Consider the following 26,604-nt stretch of genomic DNA (forward strand, 5'->3'; position numbering starts at 1 on the left):
GCCTGCTCTTTGAGTGAAACAGCTCCCCCATTCTTCTCAGGACTGGAAGGGGCTAGGAAGGGACATTTCGGAATCCCTCTCTAGGTTTTAGAGACAAGAGAATCAAGTGCCTCCACCACCCCGAAAAGCAAGAGATATCTCTTCTCCATCCCCATTCTGATCAGTCACGGTTTTGGAGAGGAGGGATAACGGGGATCCTCTACCTTATCCCCTATTGTCCCCCCAAAAAAACCCCACAGCGAGCCTGTGCCCCTGCAGACTACTTGGGGGTAGGGTGGGAGCGGGAAGATAGAGTGGGGACTCCAGCGCACAGCAGGTGCGGACGGGCGGGTGCGGGAGGCTGAAAGGGAAGGAGGGGGTGGGGAAGGAGCGAGGAGTTACAGGAGAGGGGCGGGGGTGGGGGGTAGAAGGAGGTCCTGTGAGGAAGGAGGCGCTGAAGAGCCACAGCAGCCGCTGCCGCTACACTGGCTGCTTGGAGGCTGGAAGCCAGAACCGGGCTGGGAGGCGGCTAAGACGCGCACCCTGGCGCCGGAGAGCCCTCCCCGGATCTCATGGAGCACACACATTTCCATCTCGCCAACAGCTCGCTCTTCTCGCATAACCGCTATGCTTGCGGTTTGGGCTTGGTGCCGGTCATCTACTACAGCCTCCTACTCTGCCTTGGCTTGCCAGGTAAGGGGCGTGTGCGTGTGTATATGTGTGTAAGACATAGGATGGGAGGGGGTGGGGTGTAGGTCTGTGTGTCCAGGTGTCAGGGTGTCTGCGTGCCTGTGTGTAGCTCCTAGAGGGAACTGTCAGGGAAGATGCGTGAGGGCTGCGGGGCAAATCAACTGCGAGGCGAGGAGAGGGGTGGCGGTATGACCGAAGTCCCCCCCCCTCCCCACCATCCTGAACTCTCACCACCAACTCCCCCAGCCCACCCATCCCCAGCTAATCCTACCAGAAAAGTTTATACCCAAAGGCAGCGAAGGGATTTCCATTGGGAAAGAAAGTTGATACCCACTAAGCACCTGGGACGTGCCTGCAGCTGGTGCACTGCTCTTGGAGCATTGTGGACAGCTGCTTTGGTAAAGGGCAGGGGAGGGATGCGAAGGCGCCTGCCCATCCTGTCCCCTACCTCCTTCCAGCCCAGGTTGGGACAGTCAGTTTCCTGCACCCTCTGGTTGTCCAGACCCCTGCCCCCCAAGCTCTCAAGAGGCTGTCCTGACAACCCAAAGATCAAGTCCAAGATCAAGAAGGAGACACTGCTGATATTGCGCTCTGAGGAGAGAGGATGGAGAAGCGTGCTTTCTCTGTCCGTCCTTTAGTATTCCAGAACTACTGTTCCCCCAGGGAGTAGGGGATCTAAGGAATGGTTGGGGAGGGGGCTGGGAGCAGGGGGATGGGATGGATCCCTGCGATCTGTCTTAGAAATGATGAGAGCGCCCGCGCGCACACGTACACACACACACACACACACACACACACACACACACACACATATCACCACGGCCTCCCAGGTGACAGTCTCCTTGAGCACCGTCCTTGCCCCTTGGCTTCGCTTTTCTTTCTAATTTCCTGTCCTCGGAGGCAGCGCTGTGGAGATTATTCTTTTGCCCCAACCCTCTCCATCTTCTACCTAAAGCGTAGTTGAGACTCGCACAGAATTCCTGAAAGGAAGGAGTGTGGGTTTTCTTTCTTATGTTCGGATCCGTTATGTGAGGGAGCCCACTGCACTTTGGATACCTCCTTTGATGGATTCCTTTCAAGAGGCTCAGCAAGAATCGGAAATCTCACAACCGCACCTCCGTCCCCCCATACACATATACACTTTAGCCACAGATCAGTCCTTTACAACCGTACTTGGGAAGGCGTGGGGGGTGGGGGAGGAGAAAGAAGAAAGCCTGAACTGAGACTATGTACAAGCTACCCTGGATAGAATGTAAACTACTTGGGGACAGAAACAGTTCCAGTTTGCACTTTGTATACCCAGCCAGCACAGTATATGGCGCATAACAGGTGCTTAATAAATGCTTGTTGATTGTTAATTGATTGATTCTTGAGATTACCCTCCAAATGCATTCAAACAGCACTGAGGGTCTCAATCAATCATCACTGTTGTTGTTTGTTTTTATCTTGTCTCCTTTTTGTTCCACTGAAGTGGGTAGCCATTAAAAAAAAATTACTCATTTCCAAGGTTCTCCACTTTCTTGAATCTAAGTGAAACTCCACAATGTGATTGTTAAGAATTAATCACTCCTACCTTAGACGAAAAAAAAGAAGGCAAATTATTGTCTGACCGGGCAAATGAGAACATATATTGTAATTATTGCACACATGGAGTAATTCTTACCCAGCAAACAAATTTTTCTCTCCTGGGCTTCCCTTGCTCCTTCCTGATGCACCTTTTGATAACTGAGTTTTCCAGTGGCAATAAGTGCCAGAGGGAAAACAGAAAACGTTAATCTCCTGTTTCTCCCCAAAGTATACATAGCCAAGACAGAGTAATAGTTTACTAACCTCAGAATTTTCTCCCTCAGGATGGCAGGCTAGCCTCATTCACCTCATTTCCTACCTTTCTCCTTTAGCTACATCATCTTTAGAAATTGAAGGGACAGAATGTCATCCCAAGGTGATGGTGCCAAAAATGGGGACTTGTGTCTCTAGGTGAGAGAATGCTGGACAGCTCAGACCTTCAGAATCTGAATCTGATGCCAATTAAGGAAGCTTCAAAAGCAAGGACTTGCCCAAACAGAAATAGGAGGTAGGGGGACCATGAAGTGAAAGCTCTCCCCCCTCTCCAACCAGCAGCCAGCCTTGTGCAAAGAGCCTGAAAGAAACAAGATAAAAGGATGAGTAAAAATGAGGCATTTGGAAGAAAAGAAAAATTAGACATCTTATTTTATAGGGAGTCACTGATGGGTGGGGAAGGGAACTCTGAAGGTGTCTGCTCCAGCCTGGCTGTGTAAGGCAAAGTGGAGGAGAGTAGATATGGCCAGATGAAAAAGGGGGTGGCCGCAGGGAATGGGGGATGGGGATGGGGCACGTGCAAATTTCACGGTCCAGTGATTTTTGAAAATTGCTTGCAAGGCTGATTCAAGGGTCATGTCTCTGAGTGGGAAAAGCATTGTTATTTTTAGTTATTTTTTGCACTGACTACAGTTGTGAAGCCCACAATGCATACACAAGCAATATTCATGGGCACTAGAGTTATTTAACAGAAAAGGCAGGTGGTTATTAGGAGCTGAGTGACAGACCAGATCCACCCATCAGCCAGGGAAGAGCCTGAAGAGGCAGAGGCAAAGAAAAAGTACTTAGCTCAGCATATTACTCCTATTACTGAGACTTTCACTGTAATACCCTCCCTCCCCTCAATTAGAGAACTCTCATTATTCTGTAGCTGACAGGAACACACAGTTAAGCTGGGTGTAAAGTAACAGACCACAGGGTTTGATGATATTGTTGAAAACTGAGATTTTAATTGAATTACTGTTCCCAGCAGTGGGCTCACCCAAAGTGTTCCAAATTAGCATGGCACTGTGAGTAGGAAATGTTTATGGGAATTTGGAGTTGAATGTGGAGTGGGTGTGAGCTATGCTACCATGAAGGGGAAATAGGATGGTAATTGGAAGGAGAGGGCAGTCCTCTCCAGAAACTGTCCAACATTGTAAGAGATGGAAGGAAAGGACTGTGAAAGGCCACATAATTAAGAAATGTCTTGATATAATACATAGGGTACAGGACTCAAGAAGACCTGGGTTCAATTCCCATCTCAGATACTTGCTAGCTGTGTGATCCTGGACAAATTGCTTCTCTGTGCCTCAGTTTTCTCATCTGTAAAATGAAGAGATTGAACTTGATAGCCTTTAAGGTTCCCTTAGTCAAGAAAACCCCATGGACAATATTGGCGTGTCCATGTCCATGGGTTCATGAAGAACTGAACACAACTGAATGACTCAACAATGACAACAACAACAAAGGTTCCCTAGGATCTATGATGCCAGTCACATACTCACAGGATTTAGAGTTGGAAGAAACCTTATTATTCATCTAGTTCAACTCCTTCACTTTACAGATGAAGCAACTGAGGCTCAGAGTGTCAAAGTGACTTACCCAAGGTCACACAAGTAGTGGATAGCAGAGCCAGGATGTGAACCTTCTCAACTATAGCAAGTAGCCTCCAATGCCATAAACACCTTACTAACAAAAAATCTTGTAAATTAACCCAAATCCCTTAGATTGTCTTCATGAGAAGATATCTACTCTGCCAGCTGGTCCACACTAGAATTCCATATGTATCTCTTCTCCTCTTCCAAACTTACTTGAAAGATTTTAAGTTGGCAATCTATGCCAAATAGAAGGGAAGCCATCATGAGTTGGCTACATAGACTAGGCCTACAGGAGAAAGAAAAAATAGATGAAGGAAAAATGAGAAAAGTATGTTATGAGAAGAGTTAAAGGGACACTACTAATAAGGAAGGGACAGCAAGAAATAAGGCTGATACATAACTTTTAAAAAATTTACTTAAAAAGACCCTCTACCCAGATAGAAACCTCCATTTGTCATTTTTTAGTCATTTTTCACATGGATTACAGTTGTGAAACCCATTATTGGTACACAATCAATATTCATGGGCAATGCAGTTATTTAATAATAAAGGGGGTGGTTGTTAGGAGTTATTAGAAGATACTTGTATACTTAAAGGCATGTGTAAGTTCTAGTCAGTACAAACAAACTGGAAAGGTTTCAAGTATGGAGCTGAAAATTGGATAATTTTAGGATCAAAAAGTGAGAGCCTCAAGAAACCTCACCAGTCCAGTGATCTGTGACTTGTTCAAGGTCACCAAGATAGTAATCATCCAAAGCTGGATTTGAACCTAGATCTCTGACATCAGAGCTAAGTGTTCTCTATATTATATTATGAAGTTTATAAAGTATTTTATGTATGTTGGCTCATCTGAGCCTCAAACAATCCTATGAGGTAGAAACTGCAGATATCTCCATTTTACAGATAAGTCAACTAAGGTACAGAAGGTTAGGAAGGGAAGGGAAGGGGAGGAAAGGGAAGGGGAAGGGAAAGAGGGAGGAGAGGGGAGGGGAAGGGAAGGGAAGGGGAGGGGAAGGAGAGGGAGAAGAAAAGAAGGAAAGAAAAATTAAATGCCAACTGTGTTCCAGGCACTGTGCTAAACAATTTACAAATATTAACTCATTTGATCTTTGCAACAACCCTGGGAGTGGGTATCATTATTATCCACACTTCATAGTTGAAGAAACTAAGTCATACAAAGGTTAAGTAAGTGCCTTGCCTAGGATCATACTACTAATAAAGGTTTGCAGCTAGGTTTGAACTCAGTTCTTTCTGTCTCATGCTATCCACTAAGCCACCAGCTGCCTCAGGGCCACAGAGCTCTTTGTAAGTGTCAGAGATTATGCTTGACCTCAGGTGTTCCCAATCCCAAATCTAGAATGCCAGACACACTATATGTCATCCAAAAGCTAGCCCTAGCTACATTCCGAGGCTCAATGTGAGATCATCCAAGTAACAGATTGTTTGGGCCAAAGTAGCATTTGAAGCCCTTCTACTTACACAGTCCCTGAGGAACTGTGACTTCTACCTATAGTGAGGAAAACAATGACATCGTGGATGCTTGAACTACTTACATATTTACACAAAGTACCTGCTTTATCCTCTGACATTCTTCACTAAGATCAGATGAGAAGTTATTTGGACACTACATTGAACAACATGCAGTATCATATGGCAAAATCCTAAATCCACTGCTTGCTGCTTCAACTTGTAAAGCTGTTCTTGGTCTCACATCATGAACAGATTCTCCTAATATAGGACCTCCCTCCAACAAGATTTGCAACATACCCTCTCATAAAGCTGCCTTACAGGTGAGCTGTGTAGAAGACAGAATGTTGGGCACCTGGATCTAGGCCCTGTTGCCTATTCCATGAATGACCTTGGCTAAATTACTTTACCGCCGGGGCTCAGAAGCAAAATGAGAGAATCAAATTAGAGAGTCAGCTTATCAAAGAGGAAAGAGGCTCTGGAGTCAAAGGATTTGGCCTTGGGTTCAAATCCCATCTGTGACACTTAGTACTTTTGTGACCTTGAACAAGTCATTTCCCTTCCCACAGCCTCCATTTCTTCATCTTGAAGATGAGAAGGTTGGATTGGACAGCTTCTGAGGTCCCTTTTTATCTCCAGAACTGTGATCCTAGTTGTTTCAAGCACTGACATCTGATAATTCAATGCTTTGTCTACACTGCCTTATATTAAGCTACATTCTATTATGCACCCTGTTCTAGCAAGATTCCAAAATACTAGGAGAATGGCGCATGAGCTTACTGTTCCCTGACCTCAAATAGTTGTATCTGGTTCAGTGAAACCTGTAGAAAGGATCAGATGTTGTTTAACCTTGTATGAAGTTACAAAATGCATCTGGTGATTGAAACTGACAAATTTTACCTCTAAACTGACTAGCTGAGGCCATTAACAAAGAAAGAAAGGTAGCAGCTGTTCTTCCACCTTTGGCATATCACTTCTCATATTGCCTTGGGGGTAGGGGAGCAGGGAGTTTAACATCAGCACTGCCAGCGGTCCTATACCCCAAAATATAGGTGATGTTGATATAGAAGTCACTGCAGAGAGCATCCCAGAATATCCATAGGTTAAAAATGGGTGGGACACCAAATAAGGAATAAGAGTGAGCCAGGTTCATGAGGGTTGGGGTGGGAGAATGAAAAAAGAAACTGAAATATGTGTCTAAGAAAGAAATATAAACTGTAACTCTGATTCAGTGAACTGGAATAATCCAGGAAAGTTTGAATAGCATGAAATATCTTAGGGTGAGCTTTGGACTATGTCTCAGATATGAGTTTGCAAAGTGTTTAGACTAAAGGGGCGAGGGGAGTCATTCTGGGAAGTGATTTGCCCCTGATCATAGAGCACACCAGCAGCAAAGCCATGCCTAGAACCCAAGACTCCAGTTCCTAACTTTACAGCTACAATTTGTATCTTGGATTCCTAACACAAACCCATAATACTCCTTTCTCTTTCCACTGTCACCACCACCTCAATCCTCTATAGGGCTTTGTTCTATATCAGGGATTCTTAACCTTTGTTTGCATGCCTCATGGACCCCTTTGGCAGTCTGGTGAAGCCTATGCACCCCTTTCTCAGAGTAATTGTTGCCTAAATCATAATTGATAGAAATATTGAATTTCAGTTAGAAGCTACTGAAAATAATCTTTTCCGCATGCAAGTTCACAGGCCCCTTGAAATCTATCCACAAACTTATTGAAGGTTCATAGACCTCAGGCCAAAAACTCCTACTCTATACCATGGCAGAGATAGTTCTTTGTATCAGCACAAAGAAATGTGGGAAGAGCCAGGAACTATACCTTTAAATAGGCCAAGATTGGGGGGTTGGGGTTGCTTGGTAGAATGTACTGGGTTTTTAAGAGAAAAAATAACTTTGTGTATTTTAGAATTGCCTAGAAGTTTCACTTTTCTAGAAAGTAAGTCATGGTTTATTTTCTCAAGAGCAGGGTCCATCATGGACCAGCAGCTTTTAAATCACAGAGCCATTGAATTTTCCAACTGGAAGAAATATTAATCTAGTCTGACTGCCCCCTCTTCATTTTTCATGTTTCAAACAAGGAAACTCAGAAAGGTAAAGTAACTTGTCCAAGGTCATCCATGGAAGAAATAATGATTTACTAATAATAGTTGAAATTTATATAGCACTTTAATGTTTGCAAGTAGATATATGTATGTATATATCAATATGTGGATAGATAGTAAATAGATATAAAATCTGATCCTCACAATAGCTCTAGGTGGTAAGTACTATTATTAACCCCATTTTATAGATGAGGAAACTAAGGCAAATAGAAAGTAAGTGATTTGCCCAGGGTCACACAGCTAGTAAGTGTCTTAGATAGGATTCAAACCCAGGTCTTCCCAAAGCCCAAATCCAGCACTTTATCCCTTGCACCAACCAAATGTCATAATTACCATAGTAATTTAGAGCTGGAGAGGACCTTAATGGTTGTTTAGTTTAGCCGCCTCATTTTATAGATGATATAGTGTAGGTCAAGTGATAAACCCAACTAGATAACAGCAGAGTCAGGACTAGATATGAGATCTCCTGACACCCAGGTCGGTGCTTTCTCAACTGCAACACATTTTAAGTTTTTTAATTACCTTGCTGCTACCCACTGGAGTCTCAATATGCTTGATATATTGTAAGCCAGTAGAATGGGAGAAACATCTGGCCCTGACCTTTATGGAAATAAACCAAATTAATCCCTAGTTTGGAGGGAGGAAACAGGCTGAAGCCCATGAACATGAAGGCCTAAATATCATGGGTTAACTTTTCTTCTGGTTTGCCAAAGTGTTGTTTATTGGCAGGGTCAGGGGAATAACATATCGCTAAATCCATTTCTTTTCATTCTAATCTAATGTGAAAGGCAAGTTATCAGTTAAATTGTTTTGAACAGAGGGAATCACACACACACATCATAGCACAGCACAGCACAGCACAGCACAGGCTAGAGATGGACGATGGCTAGATTCCAATTGTTCCCATGCACTCCTTTGCCTGATCAGCACAACTCCATGGAAAAGAGTACAAGCAACATCACCTGCCCTAATAAAGAAGATGAATATCATCCCTCGAAGGTGGAGAAATAGGGCAGTAGCTGAAAAAAACAAACAAACAAGTAAAAGGTGTCCTGTGGTACAGGGAATAGACTCTGGAAGACAAAAAACGAATTTAGTCCCTGGCTTGCTTGTTATGAAACGGCAGTGCTTATTAACCTAGTCTACCTTTATCCGATAACACTTGTGAACTTGGCAAGACACATCTGGGGGAGGGGAGGGTGACCCATCCATCACTCAAACCTTCATTCCTTTATGCATAACTATCCAGCAATGAGGTAAATTTGATAAGCATACCTAAATGCATGTGTCCATAGATGAGTGTTGTGACTCTTTCTAAGGAGTCTCCTTTTCCAACAAGGATGCCATTGTTTGAAATTTATTTGGAATCCCTCTGTGGGAATTGCCTTCAGAACAAATCTACCAGTTACAAAAGTAAATGAGTCTATTTGTAATAAAGTCTAATTACTTTGGTCAAACCTGGAGAAAAAAAAAAGACCAGATCTGGCGTAATCATCTAACTTATTTACTACATTTGGCCCTCAATAAATATCATTGTTTCCCAAAGTCACCAACAAAGGATGATGAATTTGTCATCATCAAGGTCATTAATTTGATAACATACACAACCAAAAACAATAATATATAAGAGTATTTTCAACATATGCAAAATATGGTTGCTATTAGTAATAATGACAATAATTTTTTAAAACAGAGTATGCCACAGAGTCTGAAGGAAATTTCCAAAGAGAAGCTCAGAATGTTTTTGATATAATGAAAACAGCATTTGCATTCCAGTTCTAGCTCTGCTATTAACTGACTACATGACCTTGGGTAAGTCATTTAAATGCCAAGAGTCTCAATTTCCTTATCTATATGATGACAGGGTTGGATTAAATGTACTCTAAGGTCTCCTCTAGCTCTAACAGTCAAGGACGTTGTGTATGTTTATTTTAAAAAACTATAACATTACTTTATCACCATACTTCATATATTATGCACAGAAGCACACCTGTCACACCCCCTCCTTCCTACAACATTTCTTCCTGCCCTCTACCCACCCCCATCTTTACCCTCCAGGAAAAAGGTTGGCAAACGGAAATGAGAGAATCTAGGATGTCCTCCTAGCAAGGACACCTTTTTGTTGCAAAAGTCAGAAAACTCTATCTAAGGAGACTTTAGGAGAAAACCTGAGGCACAAAGAAAATTCTCATCCTGGTACTATCAGTTGGTGACTCCCACTGATGACCGAGCTGTCATTTTTTTTCAGAGTCTAGGCAACTAAAAGAAGACTGAGCCTCCCTGCAATATCACTGCATAGTGAAGGAAGATGGGAAATGTCACCTTCATGGCCATCATTTGACAAATGGAAGGCATTTAGTCTGGTCAGCTTGACTGAGAGAATGGGCCACAGCAGCATTGCGATACCAGTGACCCTTGGTAGTCTATAAGGGAGGAATATCCTCATGACTACAGAACAGGGGGATGTGATTAGGAAGGAGACCTGGAAAGGAAACTTACTGGTCATATCAAGGGAGTCAAGGGCACTATATTCCTTCACCAGAGTTCCCTTTCTGCTCTAATATTTTATAAATCTTTTCAGAGCAGAGCCCAAGATTTTGTATATCTGTTGGCCAAATAGTTAGGTTGCCAGCAGAGGGCTATAGAAGAGGAGTGTGGGATATTTTTACGACAGGAGAATCATTTATGCTCTGAAAGCTTGATTCTCTCATAATACAATAGATGCCAAGTTCCAGATACATAGTTTGTGATTGTCTACAATATACCTAGCTTGTCATTGCCTGAAGGCAGGAAGCTAGACAAGGTTCTTTCTATCTCAAGAATTCTTTGGTTAGTGAAAATTAGATGGAAATCCCCATCAAAATATAGGAAAATCACTCTCATATTTCCCCAAACCAAACTTGATCAACATTTTTCAAAGACAGTACCATTTTTGACTCCATCCTGAAAATAAACTTAAACATGTTGAATAATGTAGTAGATTAATTAATAATGCTGGCCTCAGGATTAGTAAAATGGGGATTCAAATCCTGTCCCCAACAAAGACTGTCTGTGTGACTTTGGGCAAGTTATTCAACGTCTCAGAGATGCAGCCAACCTTCTACTTCAAAAAGTTACATTGCCATTTTACAATTTACAATAGAGGAAGCTCTTCAACAGGAACTCTCTTATAATAAATATATCAATAATATAAAAGGTCCAGTCTAAAACAAACAAACCCCAAACCCTGTAGTACCAGTCTCAGAATTGTCATGAAAACGAGGGAAAATGTATATAAAGAGTTTTGCAAACCTTGAAGTAATATATAAATGTCAGTTATTATTATTTGCACCACCTACTTCTTTCCACCTGCCCTAGGTACCTTTTTTCCAGTTACAATAGTGTGGTTTTAAGGGTTTGTTGCATGAAGCAAAAAACTCATCTGCTGTACTACTAAGGAAGGGAAAAGTAGGATTCTCACCCTCTCTCCTTTGGCTCCCACCCTTGGTAAATGAGTGTTTTCAATCTCCAAACACTCTTCTTTTCCTCCTCGATGTGTTCTACTCTCTAGTTGGGCAGAGGGTGGGATTGAGTCTCTGTGAGTTTGGCAAGAGGGAACAAAGGGAGAAAGGGCTACATGACCACAACAGCCATTTTGCCCTCTCCTACCAGAGATAATTTTACTATTTTCAGCTCTCATTTTGGTCTGAAAAAAAAGTGGATTCCTGCTTGCTCTGCTTTGGAAAATTATATTTTATAAAATATGAAATCCATTAGATTCTCTCTCATTATCTCCAGGGCCCCCAGCTACAATTACAACAGAAAGGGTCCATGTTCTATGCCCTTTTCTTTCTCATCTGTGTCCTTTTCCTTGACACTATCTACTCACAAATCATGAAACATATAAACTAGAAGCAGTTATGATCAGTCACTTTATCTAAACAAGCATTAGGACTAATTAAAGAAACATGTAAACAAATTTTAAAAAATAAGAAAACTTTGGATTTAACATCTGCCCTGTCAGACATGAGGGGTGGGACATGTAGAGGAGAAACAGAAACTTTGCTCTTATCATTCTTCCCAAAGGAAAGTCCCCTCAATTGATCCGTCCACTCCAGACACTCCTTGAGGCCAAGACTGTTCCAACAGACCTCTGGAAAGCTGAAGAAGTCATCAGACATGCTGGTCACCTTCCACCTCTCTCACACTTTTCTCACTCAAATCAAATTTTCCACTTAAATTCCTCAAACTGGCCAAACTCCTTCAATCATCCCTGTGTCCCACTCTTCATCCAGCTTTCCCTAAGATTTCTCTTCCTGCTCAAGGGTGAAACAACACTGTTTCTTCAAGACTCATTTGCTTTCTCCATCTTCAGAGCCTCCTATCACCAAGTGCTGAGGCCTTTTTTTTCTTTTGCCACAGAAAATAAGTCTCCATTGCCCTGCTATACAAGAAAGGAAGAATATTTTCAGAGGTCTGTTTTGCCTCTTATTTTTTTTCAATTAACAAAAATTTTCTCTCCCCTTGAAGGCTTCCCTGGGTGGGGATTGGAGAGGTTGGGGGTGGGGGAAGGAAAGGTGTTGGAGAAAAATCTTCATATCAAATATCCTTATCCAAACAAAACAAATTCTTGCATTGGCCATGTCCCCAAAATGGGTGTTTTATTCTGCACCTTGAGTCCATCATTTCTCTGTGAGGGAGTGAGTAGCATGCTTCAACATTGGTCCTTTTATTCTTTACCAAAGGCACACAAAGAGAGGAGAAAAAGTGGAGGCAATAGGAATAAGAGAAGATTTGGGGATCCAAGAGGCCTTGTTCTTGGAACAGCTCCTGATTCTGTCAACTTCTATGACTAGGACTAGAAACTACTCGTGGGTCAGTCTGGCAAAAGGACACATAGATAATGTCATTCAACATCTGCATCTTGTGCCTGCCTGATTTCTTTGCTAGTACCGTCTACTGATACAAGTCAAGCAACAAGCATTTATTAAGGAATTACTAGATGCCAGGAACTGTGCTAAGCTACGGGAATATAAATACAAACAAAAATGACAGTACCTGCCCTCAAAGAGCTTACATTCTAACGGGGAAAAAAGAGCACATAAAAGGGAGCTGAAGGGAGATAGAGAGAATACAGCCATGAGAAGGCATGATATTGAAATTCATAGAGTCCAAACACACCTGAGAAGGGGATGACACATGGCTAGCCATCCCCCACATGAAGGCCTGAAAGAAACTCACCAATGAGAGAAGGGGGCCAGCGGAGTAAAGGGATATTCCAGGTAAGAAGACTCCAGAGGCTAAAGAAGTTCCAATGAGAACGCATCATGTTGTCAAAGTTCATGGAGTGAGAAGCATAGCCAGGATACTCCTGCACCATAGCAGTGACAGGAAATAAAGGTGCCCCATGGTCCCATTCCTTTTAAGATTCCCTGGCTATTCAATAAGACGGTTTCCTTTACTCCTATGTAGTTCACTAAGCAGAGGAGAGATAACCAATTACCTCTCAAGAATGTAAAGAAGATTCCTACTTCAAATATGGGTTGGTCTAGATGACTTCTGGGGTCCCTTCCAACTCCAAGATTCTATGATTGGATCTTACTGGGGTATATGTCCTTAAAATACATTGAAAGGCATCACTAAAAGACAGAGATCTAGATTTCAGAAGCTTGGGTTCTAGTCTTGACTTTGCTACTAACTAAAAAGTCACTATTCTCTGATCTTCAGTTTCCTCATCTACAAAATAAAGTGAAAGGTTAGACTCAATGATATCTAAGTTCTCTTCTAGCACTTGAAATCTGTGATTAAATGATTAACATCTAGACATTATTAAATACATGGTTCCCACAGTAAAACTTCAAAAACATATAGATTATGGGAATAAGATGGACAGGGAGGAAACAAAATTATCCTGCTCTTAAAAAGTTGATTTGCCTTCTTATCATGAAGATCAATATGAATATGTTGAGTTTCAGAATTGTAAAATGTTTGTATTGATGTATTTTTATATCACCATAGTTTTTCCCCAGTATTCTTCTCCTTCCCTCTCCCAGAAAGCCACCTCACCTAAGAAAAAGTATTTTAAAGCCAAAAAAAAAGACAGAGAAGAAATCAGCATAATTAATCAATACATAAAAGTCTGAAAATGGGTGCAATGTACACTTGTGGACCTCCCATGTCTGCAAAAGGATGAGGTGGGAGTGTCTTCTCATATCACTTCTTTCAAGTCATGCTTGTTCATTATAATTTTTCAACATTCACTTTTTATTTTTTGGTAATTATTTCCATTTACATTGCTGTAGTCATTGTGTATATTATTTTCTTGGCTCTATTTACTTCACAGTTTTAGAATTAAAGCCTTCACCCCATAGCCTTAAATCTCTCTCTAGATGAAGTAACCTTATGTCAAATTTCCTGCACTATGTGTTAGAGTTTCAAATTAATATTCTGCAAGGGGACAGGGATATTTGGATTCTGAGTGGCTTATTAATTAAATAGAAGCTTTGGAAAGTCCAATCACTACAGATATTTGGGAGTTCGTACATCTGTGCCAGAGACCATAAATGCTGGTATACGAAATCATCTTCCATGGATTGTTGGACACAGGCAGAGTTTATCTCCAAAGAACTATCAGTGCTACTCTTTGGTTAACTTCTCCAAGAACAACCCAATAATGGTACTATAGCTTAAGATGGAATAGAGGGAGGTGGGGGAACAGGGTTATTCTGAAAGAGAAAGACTAAATTTCATTGCACCTCTTCAAAACAGGTGACAAAAGTTTGAGTTCCCATCAACAGTCAAGTTTTCCAGGTTGATCCATCCAATCAATCAATCAATCAATCAACATTTTATTAAGCACCTACTCTGTATTCAGGCATTATGCTAAGCAACTCCAGGGAGTTATAGAGAATTTGTTAGGTGAACTTTTTCAGGTCTGGTCTACAGTTGTTGATGGAGAAAAAGACAAGCACTATTTTCAGTCCTATATAACTATCTTAAGTTATGAGATTGTAAGATAACCTCTTTTCCTGCCAGTGCTGACAAAGCAGGCACGTCTTACTAAGTGAGGGTGGCCAGGAATGTCATTCTTTCCCCCTCTGTTCTCCTGAATGGCATATTAATTCCCTAGAAAGGTGAGAATTCTTGTCTTGAGTTCTCATTGCTTTACCAGCACTGAATGAAATTGATAGCTTCAGAAATGACAATAGCAATGAGGAACCCCAAAGGGATGCTCCTAGAATGCTAGATTTCCCATACCTGACCTAGACCTTCAGCTTGGCCATCTAAAGGAGATGGAATGAAGCAGACAGTCAGATATAAACTCAGAGACAGATAGAGACACACACACACAATGCTCAGAGGGTCAAATATGGAGACATAAAGATACCCGCCTACCTAGAAGGAGGCCTGAACAAATCTATGCAGTCTTGCCAGGAAATCCCAGATACATAAAGGCCAGTGTCAGATGGTAAGTCATGAGGAAAGAGAGATTGGGCCTCAGTGAGAGAAAAGGGATTTGAAGCAGAAATGGGAGTCAGTCAGTAAACAAACATTTAAGTATCAGGCACCATGCTAAGGGCTGGGGATACAAAGAAAAGCCAAAAACAGTCTCTGCCCTCAAGGAGCATACAGTCTAACGAGGGAATACAATACACAAAAGGAAGTTGAAAAGAGGAATGATAGAGAAGTATCTAGGTGTGAGCTGGGTGGGAAATGAAGAGCTGACTTGGGTACCCTGCTTCAATAGAAGTTCTAGGAGGAGCTCTCCACTCTCTAGCTGGAGGAAGAAGGTGAAAAAGGAGGCCAGGCATCTCTGCCTTAAAGAGAGGGTCCATAGGCTACACCATCTTTATAGTGCTGAAAGGAAAGAGGAATCAGCATAGCAGGGAATCACATTAATTGAAAAGCAAACTATAGCTATCCTTTCACACATACTGTAAGTCTTGTGACTGGTAAGTGCTAAGGAAACATGAGATCCAGCAGAGGGAGGGTTACTTGATGTTCTCAAGAAAAGAAAAGAGAGTTTTCCTGATTGTTGAAGAGTTTCTACATAAACCTATTTGTGTTTTCTATCAGATCAAATAAAACTCCTCCTATGCTTAATTTCCTGTTAGCCTGGGTTGTTGCAGGGGAGCTAAGGACCTATTTCAAGAGAAATACAAACCATATTCTATTGGACCCAAAAGAAACCCTGAGTGGTATACAAGCTAAAGAGAATTTCTGAAAGACACCTACCCCCACCAATGATTGTACCCAAGTCTACAGTGTCAGGAGTCATGCTTCAATTCACACATGGGTTGCACTATACTTACTAAAAAAATTATTTCCCTCTGAAGAAAAAGTAGGGCTAATTAAGTTAATTTGCCCTGATCTGTCCTAGAGGTGCTTAAGAGAAGAATAATAAAGCCCCAAGTATGGGTTTGGAGTCAAAAGGACTTGGGTTCAATTCCCAGGTCAGAAACATACTAGTTATGTGACCATGGACAAGACCGTGGACAATCTGTGTCTTAGATTCTTCACCTGCCAAATGAGGCTGGTTCTTGATCTACAACTTCATGCTACCTTTCCTAAGTGTTTAGTCAATGAAATTTACCTGTGGTAACCTAGCATTTCTAAAGGGAGTTGAGGGGGAGGAGGGAGTCTTCCTAAGGCATACCTAAAATTCCCATTCTCATCCGTAGGTGACCCCAGCTAAGTCCAATGGTCAAAGAGTTGCACTGTGGCATAGCAGCTTTCTAGAAAGCCAGCTTCAGAGTCAGGACAGATCTGAATTCAAGTTCTCCTTCTGACATATTCTGACCCTGGACAAGCCAGGTGTCTTGTGAATGCAGATAAATAACATTCCCCCCATCCCATGAATGCAGAGAACCCAGATTGGTTTCTGTGGCCAACTACAGAGCAGACAAACCAAATTAGGGTCGTAGCCAAAAATCACTGATGAGCAGGTACTGAGTACTTGTTTTTTGTTGTTGGTGTTTTGGGGTTTTTTTTCCATTTGCAACAAGGCTTAAGTTTGCTGCTGGAGAGGTAGTTGCTATAGCAAGAGCTCTTGTCAGAGAACTCAGGTTCTTGATCTGGGTGGTTGTGATTTCTATGCCAACCATTAAGGCTAAATAAAGGGAAAGCCCAGTGCCACCTCTGAATCTAGTGGGTTTGTTTATTTTTGTGGATGTGTGTGTGTGTGTTTCACAGTCCCGCAGAAGTCAATGCTAAGCACATCTCAGAACATTCTCTGTCCTTGCAAATTTTGTTTTTGGTTGGTCTCCACAGCCCTTGCTTTTACAGGCACTTTGGCTATTGTCTTCCCTGATTGATGGCTCTGTAGTTGTCCCCATTTCCCTCTCCTTAAGCAGGTGATTTAATTATTTAAAATTATTTTTAAGTAAGACCAGGTAGATGAATTCCCTCTTCTCCTCAACTCTAACCTATTTGACTTTTTTAAAGTTCTAGATCTGTGGTAACCTAGCATTTCTAATGCGAGTTCAGGGGGAGGAAGAAGTCTTCCTAAAGCATACCTAAAATTCCCATTCTCCTCCATAGGTGACCCCAGCTGAGGTCCAATAGTCAAAGAGTTGCACTGTGGCATAGCAGCTTTCTAGAAAGCTAGCTTCAGGGTCAGGACAGATCTGAGTTCAAGTCCTCCTTCTGACATATTCTGACCCTGGACAAGTCATTTGACTTTTTAAATACGTTTGGCAATACTCTCTAAGTTGCCACACATGTGCCAATCTATATAAATAGAGGGAAACTCAGTAAATCAAAGTTCTGCCTTCCCTCGCCCATTCAAAATTACAAAGCAGATCTGAGGCGATGGGGAGAATGAGGAGAGAAGAGCTAATATAAGAACTTACATCAGATGTAGCCTTGCTAGGGGACACATCTCATCTGTGAGATAAGAATTCTCAGAGCTTATATTCCTAGCCTGTATGTATTATACTTAAACTGTATGTCTATCCTCCCAATACATTCACACACACACACACACACACACACACACACACACACAACATAGGTTCCTTGAAGGCAGGGATTATTTTGTTTTTTTATTTGAATCCCCAGCACTTAATAGACACTGGATTTTTTAAATTATTAAATTGAATCAAATGAAAAAAAAAGAATTTACATTAGAGTTCCTCCAAATAGAGAGCTCCCTAAATTCGCTTAAATTTTCATTAATGGCTCATTAACTACTTATTTGTAACCTTAGGCGAATCACTTCACCAGACTCAGCCTCAGCCCTTCTTCATTTATAAAACGTCCTACCTCCCAAGGTGGTTGTAAGGATCAAATGAGATAACCTATGTGCAATGCTTTGCAAATTTCAAAGTGCTATATAAATGTTACCTATTATTACTTGATTGCAAGGCTAAGGGTTAGAGATGGCTAGAATGTTAGGAAGACATAGAAGATATATTCCCAAATGAAAACAGAGCATCTTCAAAATCACAGTAGAAGTCAATGGGCAAGGACACACCTTCAACAGACAAAGGCTTTGCCCCCAGACCTGAGACTGATTTATGTGTCTTCTTTGAGTACTGTAAGCCACATGGGTAGGATCTGCTTTCTTTTCCCAATGACAGTGATACATGAAGCTAAAGGGAAAATATATTCCTTAACATCTCTAAAAAATGAACAAAACTCAAAATTTGGAGTTAATGTTGTTAGAAACTACTCTGCCCCTCCCCCTCCTCATGATGCTTACAGACTTTAGGGTTGTTATTGGGTTTTTTTTTTAAGTTGCCAAATGCTAATAAACCATTTCCATAATAATTACGTCTCCTTGACCTGAATGTCATTCTGTTGTCTGCATTCACTGTATGAACAAAAACAATCTCTCCTACTGAAGAAAATTACCACATTGCTGTCTCTGAATAATGGGGCTTGACTACTCTCTTCTTGGTATGCCTGTTGTCTGGAGATGACATTGCCTGACTGCTGATGTTGCAGTCATTTGACCCAGGTGGCCCTTTGGTTTTGTAGAGTCCAAGAGAACTCAGTTGTAATGTTGGACCCAGAGAGAAATAAAGTATCCCCTGGCATTCATCTAAAATAATAGATAATATGTCAATAATATTAATTAGTTAATAATGTATAACAAATAAATATATGATAAATAAAATTTTAAAATAAAATAAAATAAACACCTTGGTGGGTGTTTATGTGATGATAAGAAATTTTCTGACATCATTTAACAGCTTCTTGGAGATTCTCCCCTCATCAATAAAAGGAGAATGAAGATAGCTCTCACTGATTCTCCCCACAACTATAGCTTTTGCTTTCCAAGAGTAGGATGGAGAGAAGGCATTTTGCTATGATGGTTGGAAAGATACCACAAAGGAAGGAAACAAACATTTATTATGCACCTACTATGTGCCAGACACTGTGTCTGGAAAAACCCTGGAAGACAGGTGCTATTATTTTATCCTTGAGGAAACTGAAGGAGACAGAGTTGCCCAGGGTCACACAGCTGGTCTTAAGGCTGGATTTGAACTCATGTATTCCTGACTCCACGCCCACTGTTCCACATAGCTGTTTAGCAGAGAGGACAGAAAATAGGCTGAACAAGAGAAGGGAAGGTTGAACAAAATGAAGGTCACTGTGGGTCAGTGGAAAGAGCACTAACCATTGTCAGAAGTATGGAGGGTTCAAATCCTCCCTCTGATGCTTACTAACTGCATGACCTTGGGCAAGACACTCACCCTCCATGGCCTCAGTTTATTTCTCAGTAAAATAAGAAGGAAGGGAAAGTTGGACAAGATGGTGTTTGGGGTCCCTTCCATCTCTAGATTTATGAAGCTATTATTATTTACAAGAATAACGGTATTATTAGTAAACATTAGTAATATTTGTTTGATGTAGTAAAAAGAGACCTAGACTTGGAATCAGAAGACCTTAGTTCCTTACTAACTATGTGATCCTGGGCAAGTCACTTAACCCCAATTGCCTTAAAAAAAAAAAGACCTTAATTCAAATTCTGACTTTGCCTCTTAGTGTGTAATTTGGAGCTTGTCACTTCATCTCTCCAAATCTGTTTATTTACGTGTGAAATAGGGATAATCATGCTTGTACCACCTGACTCAGGGTAGTTGTAAGAAAAGCATTTCATAAACCTGAAGGTGTTATAGAAACCTGAGTTAGTATCAAGTAAATTACCACAAGCAGAGAATGTTTCTCTGGAGATTTTTTAAAACTTTTTTCCCCCAATTAAACAAGTACTTATTTTCTCTCCCTTCCACCACCTCTACCTCCATTGAAAAAAGAAGAAAAAAAAACTGTAGTGACAAATACACATAGTCCAGTGAAACAAATTCCCTCACTGGTGACATCCAGAAGTGTATGTCTCATTCTGCATCCTAAATCCACCACCTCTCTGACAGGAATAGGATAGCATGCTTCATCATCAGTCCTCTGGAATCATGGTTGGTCAGAGTTCTTAGGTCTTTCAAAGTACTTTGTCTTTACAAGTTGTTATTAGAAAAAATGTATATCATATTTCTTGCCTTTTCAATTGGTGGGGGAGAGGAGGAGGAAGGGAGAGAATTTTGAAATTAAATTAAAAAGAAATAAAAAGAAATTAACAGATAGATAAATGAATAAATAAATGGATAGATGAATGAATGAATGGATAAATAGATGAATGAGTGAATTAATGAATGGATAAATAGATGAGAGAATAGATGGATCAGTGGATAGATGGAAAGATGAATAAATGAATAAATAAAAAATAGATGAATAAATAAATGGGTAGATAGATGAATAAATAAATGCGTAGATGAATGAATAGATAGATTAATGAATGGATAGACAGACAGACAGATAGATAGATAGATAGATAGATAGATAGATAGATAGATAGATAGATAGATAGATAGGTGGATGGATGGAAAGAGGAATGAATTAATTTTTTTTTATTATTTTAGACCAATCCTACATGTAGTTCCTGACCTTACAATCTTCACTCTTGTTTTTCCTCCTATTTTTCCAACCTCTCTTCAGTCTTCTTTGCTGGATCTTCATCCATATCCTCCCCCAAAATATGGTATCTCCCAGGGCTCTGTCCTAGGCCTGTTTCTCTCTCCTCATTCTCTCTCAATGTTATTATTAGCTCCTATGGGTTCAATTATTAGCTCTATGCAGGTGATTTCCATATCTATATAGCTAAGCTTCATATCCACATCACCAGCTGCCTGTTAGATATTTCTCACTGGATGTCCCATGGGCACTTCAAATTCAACATGTCCAAACAGAACTTATCACCTTTCCCCAAAACCCATCCTTATTCCCAACTTTCTTATTTCTGTTGAAGGCACCATACCCCTGTTCCACCATTCTTCCAGTCACTCAGATTCACAGGCTCAGAGTCATTCTTGATTTCTTATTCTCTCCCCTCCCCACCATGGTCAACCAGTTGCTAAATCTTCTCAATCCTACCTTTTATTTCTGTTTTGCAAGTAATCTCTTAATTGGTCTCTCTTCCCTTCCCTCACCATTCTGTCCCAGCCTCTAAACAAGCATCTAGGGGGTACAGTACAGAAAGTGCTAGTTGGAATCAGGAAGACCTGAGTTCAAAACTTTTCTCCACTTACTACCTGAATGATCCTAATCAAGTAATCTGGGCATAATCTCAATATCCGCATCTATGAAATGATCTACTTTACAGAACTCTAGTGAGGACCAAATGAGATAATATAGATAAAGTACTTTGCAAACCTTAAAATGCTATATAAATGCTAGCCAATCCTCAGGTGCCAAAGTGGTTTTCATAAAGCATAATTCTGACTATGTTACTTCCCTTCTGAAGACCCTCCAGGATCATTTCGATCTCTTCACAATGTGGGAACAAACCTTTCCAGGCTTATTACATATCACTCCCCTTAATGGTTTAGCCAAATTGTTCTTCTTGCTCTTCCTCAGTCCTGTCTCCATGCCTTGGCACAGGCTGTCCCTCATACCTGGAGTGCATTCCCTCCACATCTCTGCATGTTAAGATCCTTCACTGCCCTAAAATCCCAGCTCAACATTCACCTCCTGTAAGAGGCTTTTTCTGATCCTCCCCTAGCTACTAATGCCTCTTTGAAATTAACTTGCATTTATTTATATTTATACATATCGTTTCCCCCATAGAATGTCATAAGATCCTAGATCTACTCCTGGAAGGGAGCTCAGAGGCCATCTAGTTCAAGCCACTCACTATACAGATGAGGAAACTGAGGCCAAGGAAAGATAAGTAATTTGCGCAAGGCCTCACAGGTTGTAAGTATCAAAGGCAAGATTTGAACCCAGATCCTCTGTCTCTATAGCCAATGTTCTTTCCACTATATTATGTTGCCTTAGACTGTTTCCTTTTTGTCTTTGTCTTTCCAGCAGCTAGCACAGTGCCTGGCATATAGTAGGTGCTAGATAAATGCTTGTTGGTTAGTTGGTTGCTAAGAACATTCATTTATCCTTACACTATTTTTTTAATTGGTCACCAAAAGATCTTAGAGCTGGATGGACCCCCAACTGCTCTTTTCAGAGAAGAGGGAAGTGAAACCCACAAAAAGAAAGTGATTTGTCCAAGGTCACACAAGCACTAAATGGCCCAGCCAATATTCAAACCCAAGGCTTCTAATTTCTCCAGTGTTTTTTCCATTATGCTATATGATATGTGTGGCAACTCAATTCTAATCCAGAATATTGAATCATCAAAACACTTTACTGAATTTTATATACTACAGACCTGCACCATTTACACACACACACACACACACCTACCTACCTGCATGCATGCACATGTGTACATCTCATGACATGCAAAGAATCATCACCAAATCAAAGTAGATGGAGGTGTTCTTTCCTTCCTGAAAAATTCCTACCAACAAGGTTGCATGTTACTTTTGTCACTCCTTTTCCTTTTCAAAGATGCCCTTGGTATCTACTTTAACTTCATTTCTTACTTTAATATTTTGAGGGATTTGCAGTGACAGGACCTGGATTCAAATTCTGGCTTTGTTAATTGCTACTCATGTGACCTTAGTCATTTAACCTCATCAAGGTCCAGTTTTCTCATATGTAAAATGAAGGGATTGGACCAATGTCCCTTCTAGCTTTAAATCTGTGATCCTATGGATTTGTGGATCTTTCTCTGATGGAGGTGTTTTCTTCCCCCCATGAAGACTCCAACCCCTTGACTTTTCATCATTTGCCAATCTTGTTAGTCTTTCCCTAAAACTATCGTAAAAAAACCCACCCAAACATGCTGGGAAACCTTCTTCTAGATCTTTTAATAATTCAGGGGTACAAATGGAGCATTCACTCAGTCTGTCTAGCTTTTGTTCCCTAATATTATTGATTAGTCAGTAAATCAACAAGCATTTAGTAAGCACCTACTATGTGCCCACAGTCTGCTGTATGCTTGAATGAAGGAAACAAACATTAATCAAATGCCTAGTAGGCCAGGTACTGTGCTAAGCACTTCACAAATATTACTCATTTGATCCTCATAATTAATTTAGGAGGTAAGTGCTATTATTGTGATCCCCATCTGATGGTAGAGGAAACTGAGGAAAATAGAAGTTGCGACTTACCCAGGGTCACATAGTTAGTAGGCATTTGAGCCAGATTTGAATCTAAGTCTTCCTGACAGGTCTAGTTCCCTAACCACTAGCTACTGGAGATACAGATACAAAATGTGCAGAAGTCCCTCTCTTAGGGAGCTTAAATTCTATCGGAGGAGATAACATATACATACATGTGAGAAATCAAGATAAAGTTATACAGGGTTGTTAGGGAGGGAGGGCACTAACAACTGGCTGGTCAGGAAGGGTTTCATAGAGAATGTGATGTTTTAGCAGTGACTCAAAAGAAGTAAGATATTTCGTGGGCTAAAGCTTAGAAGGCCATACATTGCCAAGCACTGGGGATGGCCAGTGCAAAAACATGGAGACAGGAGATAGAATGCTGTGTGTAAGAAACAAAAGGAAGGCCAGTTTGGCTGGATCAAAGCATCCAAGAAGAAAAATCAAATATAGTAAAACTCCAGAGATATCTTCAGGCTAGGTTGGAAAGGTCTTTAAAAGCCAGAGGAGTTTATATCAAAAGCCATAGGAAGCCAGTGGAGTTCATTGAGTAAAAGAGTGATGTGGTCATATATGCACTTTAAGAAGATCACTTTGGGAGCTGTGTTGGGTAAGGATTGTAATTGAGATAGACTTGAAGCAGGGAGCCCAATTAGGAGGTCATTGTAAGTCTCAGAAAAGATAATATGAGCCTAAATTAGGATGGTGACCATGTGAGTGCAGAGAAGAAGATACATGGGAGAAATGTGGAAGACATGACAGAAAAAGCCAGTAAATAGAGATTAAAGATTAGAAAGGGAAGATTGATGAGTCAATGTGCTAGAAAAAAGGGAGATGGGATGAAGGGTACACGTAGAGAGATTGGCTTTGGCAAGAAAGGCCACCTCATTATAGGAAACTGAAGAAAAGAGAAGACAGTAGGTTATAACGCTGAGAGGTTATAAGAAGAAGGAGGTCATAGCAAATGGCCTTAATCTTTACAGTAAAATTAAGAAATGAAGTCTTCACTCAAGAGGGTTTAGGGAGAGGAACGTGTAGAAGGATTGAATTAAGAAGAGAATGTCTGAAATAGCTTCTATGAAGAGTGACATAGAGAATCAATTAAGAAAGAAGCAAAAGATTGTCTTGCTTCAGTAAGAACCTAGTTGAGGTTAAATAGCATTTGTTCATTTATTTCAATCAACAAAATCTATTTTTTCTCCCTCCCATCTCTCCCATTAACAAGAAAAAGAAAAAGAAAACCCTTGTTACAAATATACATAATCAAACAAAATAAATTCCCAAATAGACAATGTCTAGGAGGTGAGTGGCATTGTTTCATTTTCATGTTTCTGGACTCTTAGTTTATCCTTGGGCTGATCAAAGTTCTAAAGGTTTTTTTTTTAATTTAAAAGTTTTTTAAGTCTTTTTTAAAAAAAAGTTCTATAATATTGTAATCATTGCCTAAATTATTTTCCTAGTTCTGCTCATGTCTTTTCAAGTTTATATGTATAGTATATGTAATATTCATATTATATATTTGTATATTAAATAGATTTGTAAATTTTATATATATATATAATTTGTGAAGTTAGTATGCATATATATACATATATATTCATAGACAAATTCAACGTTCTACCTGTCCAACCATATGTCATAGTCTGAACAACATACATTTTTCATTCATTTTTTCCAATATACATGGTTAGATCATTTTTTTTATGTCTAGGAAAAAAACAAAAATTGGACTTCACCTGAATTAAAATATTGGAGTATACAGTGGTTGGTCATGAGGCATGAAACTGATTAGGAATGGCGTAGCCATTCCTACCTGATTCTAAATATAACTTAGAAAAGAGGATACTTAGAACACTTAAGAAGGACATATTATCTTCAGATATTTGAAAGGTCTCATGGGGAATAGAGAGACAATTTATATATGTTGTTCTAGAGGACAGACCTAGGAAGTTCTAGAGATACTAATGTTGGTTCACATTAGTATCTCTAAAAACTTGCTAGTTCTAGCAAGAATCTAAGAAAGAATTTTCTAGCTATTTAAAAACGAAAAGTGGAACCTTACTATGTAGTAAGTTTACTATCACCAAGGGTTTGCCGGTAAATGTTTGCTGGTTAATGTTAATGACCATCTCTCCATGAAAGAAAGTATGCTAGAATGCTTCTGTGAATAACAAAAAGTAGGACATGGCCTAGAACAATTATTTGCTCCTTTATCTGTTTTCCCCTCTTTTCTGAATCTTTCCACTTCTTTTCTCTTGTAAGACAACATCTAGTCTCTCACTTAAAATGTTCCGATCTAGCTTGAGTTTGTGCTGGGGTAATATCATCATCTACTGCTCTTCACATATGTTTGTGGGAAACGAAGTCCCTGCCCCAAATATGCTGGTTGTCTTATACTGATTGATTTGGTTATTTGTTTTTAAATTGGATGGATTGAAGTGGACGCCCTGGGGAAACACAACTGGGAGAAAGGTTTGGTATAAAAAAATCAGTATGAACTCCAAATCCCTTCTAAGCAGATTCTACTTAAAAGGAAGCAAGAATGTCCCTTTAAGGTGTGGCCTCTGTGAAGGAAATAACTTCAATACTAGTGTCATTCTTAAAAGGACACTAATACTGGTGTCATTCTTAAAACAATCACAAAACTGAAACCCCATTTGTTCTTGAGGAAGAAAGATATGATTGAAATTCAATGTCAGAGTGGATAAATTTTTTATGTAAAACTGTTAAACTATTTGCCCCACAGCTAAAAATACCTGCCTCTGGCACCCACTGTTGAAGAGACAGATGGAATAGTACTTAGCTTAAGATATTTAATCAACTAGCTAAAACCAGATAGAAATTGCAGTTAGCCTCTGACATCTACATTGAACTCCAGATGAAGAGCATCTGATGCTTTTGGCTTTCTATTGGTCACCAACTACCCAGTCACCACCACCCAGGGTCCAAGAAAACAGAAAAACAAATGAACCTCTTCTCCCCCAAGGCAGCCACCAGATGGTATATTTGACAATAAGTAGAACTGGCAAAACTTCTGCATGTGGAAAGAGAGAAAGAGATGGAAGAGCTTTGGATTAAAGTTACATGAAGGAAGAAGTTTCCAATAGTGAGGGCCACTAGACATTGAAATTGGCAGTGGAAGGAGGTCTCAATTTAATTCCTGGGACTGAAAGTTGAATCCCCAAGAAGGAATTGGGGTTTTTTCTCCCCTTTGTTTATCTTTTAAATTTTAGCAATGAGAAAGATTCAGATGATACATCCTGTGGACAAGATGGAGAGATGTGAGCTAGATTCTAATACAGTTAGGTGGAAACAAAAACTGATTGAATTAATGTACTCAAAGAGTAATCATTAATGGTTTGTTGTCAACATGGAAGAAGGCTTTGGGCCCCGTG

The 26,604-nt window shown here is 40.3% G+C and overlaps 1 protein-coding gene across 1 annotated transcript in view; it reads left to right on the plus strand.

The window, feature by feature from the left end:
- The first annotated feature begins 551 nt into the window (after nt 1-551).
- Nucleotides 552-26,604, plus strand: part of LOC114052010 (probable G-protein coupled receptor 139) — a 47,653-nt gene continuing 21,600 nt past the window's right edge. Inside the window, exon 1 of the mRNA XM_027874422.1 lies at nt 552-672. Coding sequence (XP_027730223.1) covers nt 552-672 — 121 coding nt within the window. The remainder of the gene's footprint in view (nt 673-26,604) is intronic.

Source organism: Vombatus ursinus, unplaced genomic scaffold, assembly GCF_900497805.2.
Source record: "Vombatus ursinus unplaced genomic scaffold, bare-nosed wombat genome assembly UNPS02014807.1, whole genome shotgun sequence".
NCBI lineage: Eukaryota > Metazoa > Chordata > Mammalia > Diprotodontia > Vombatidae > Vombatus > Vombatus ursinus.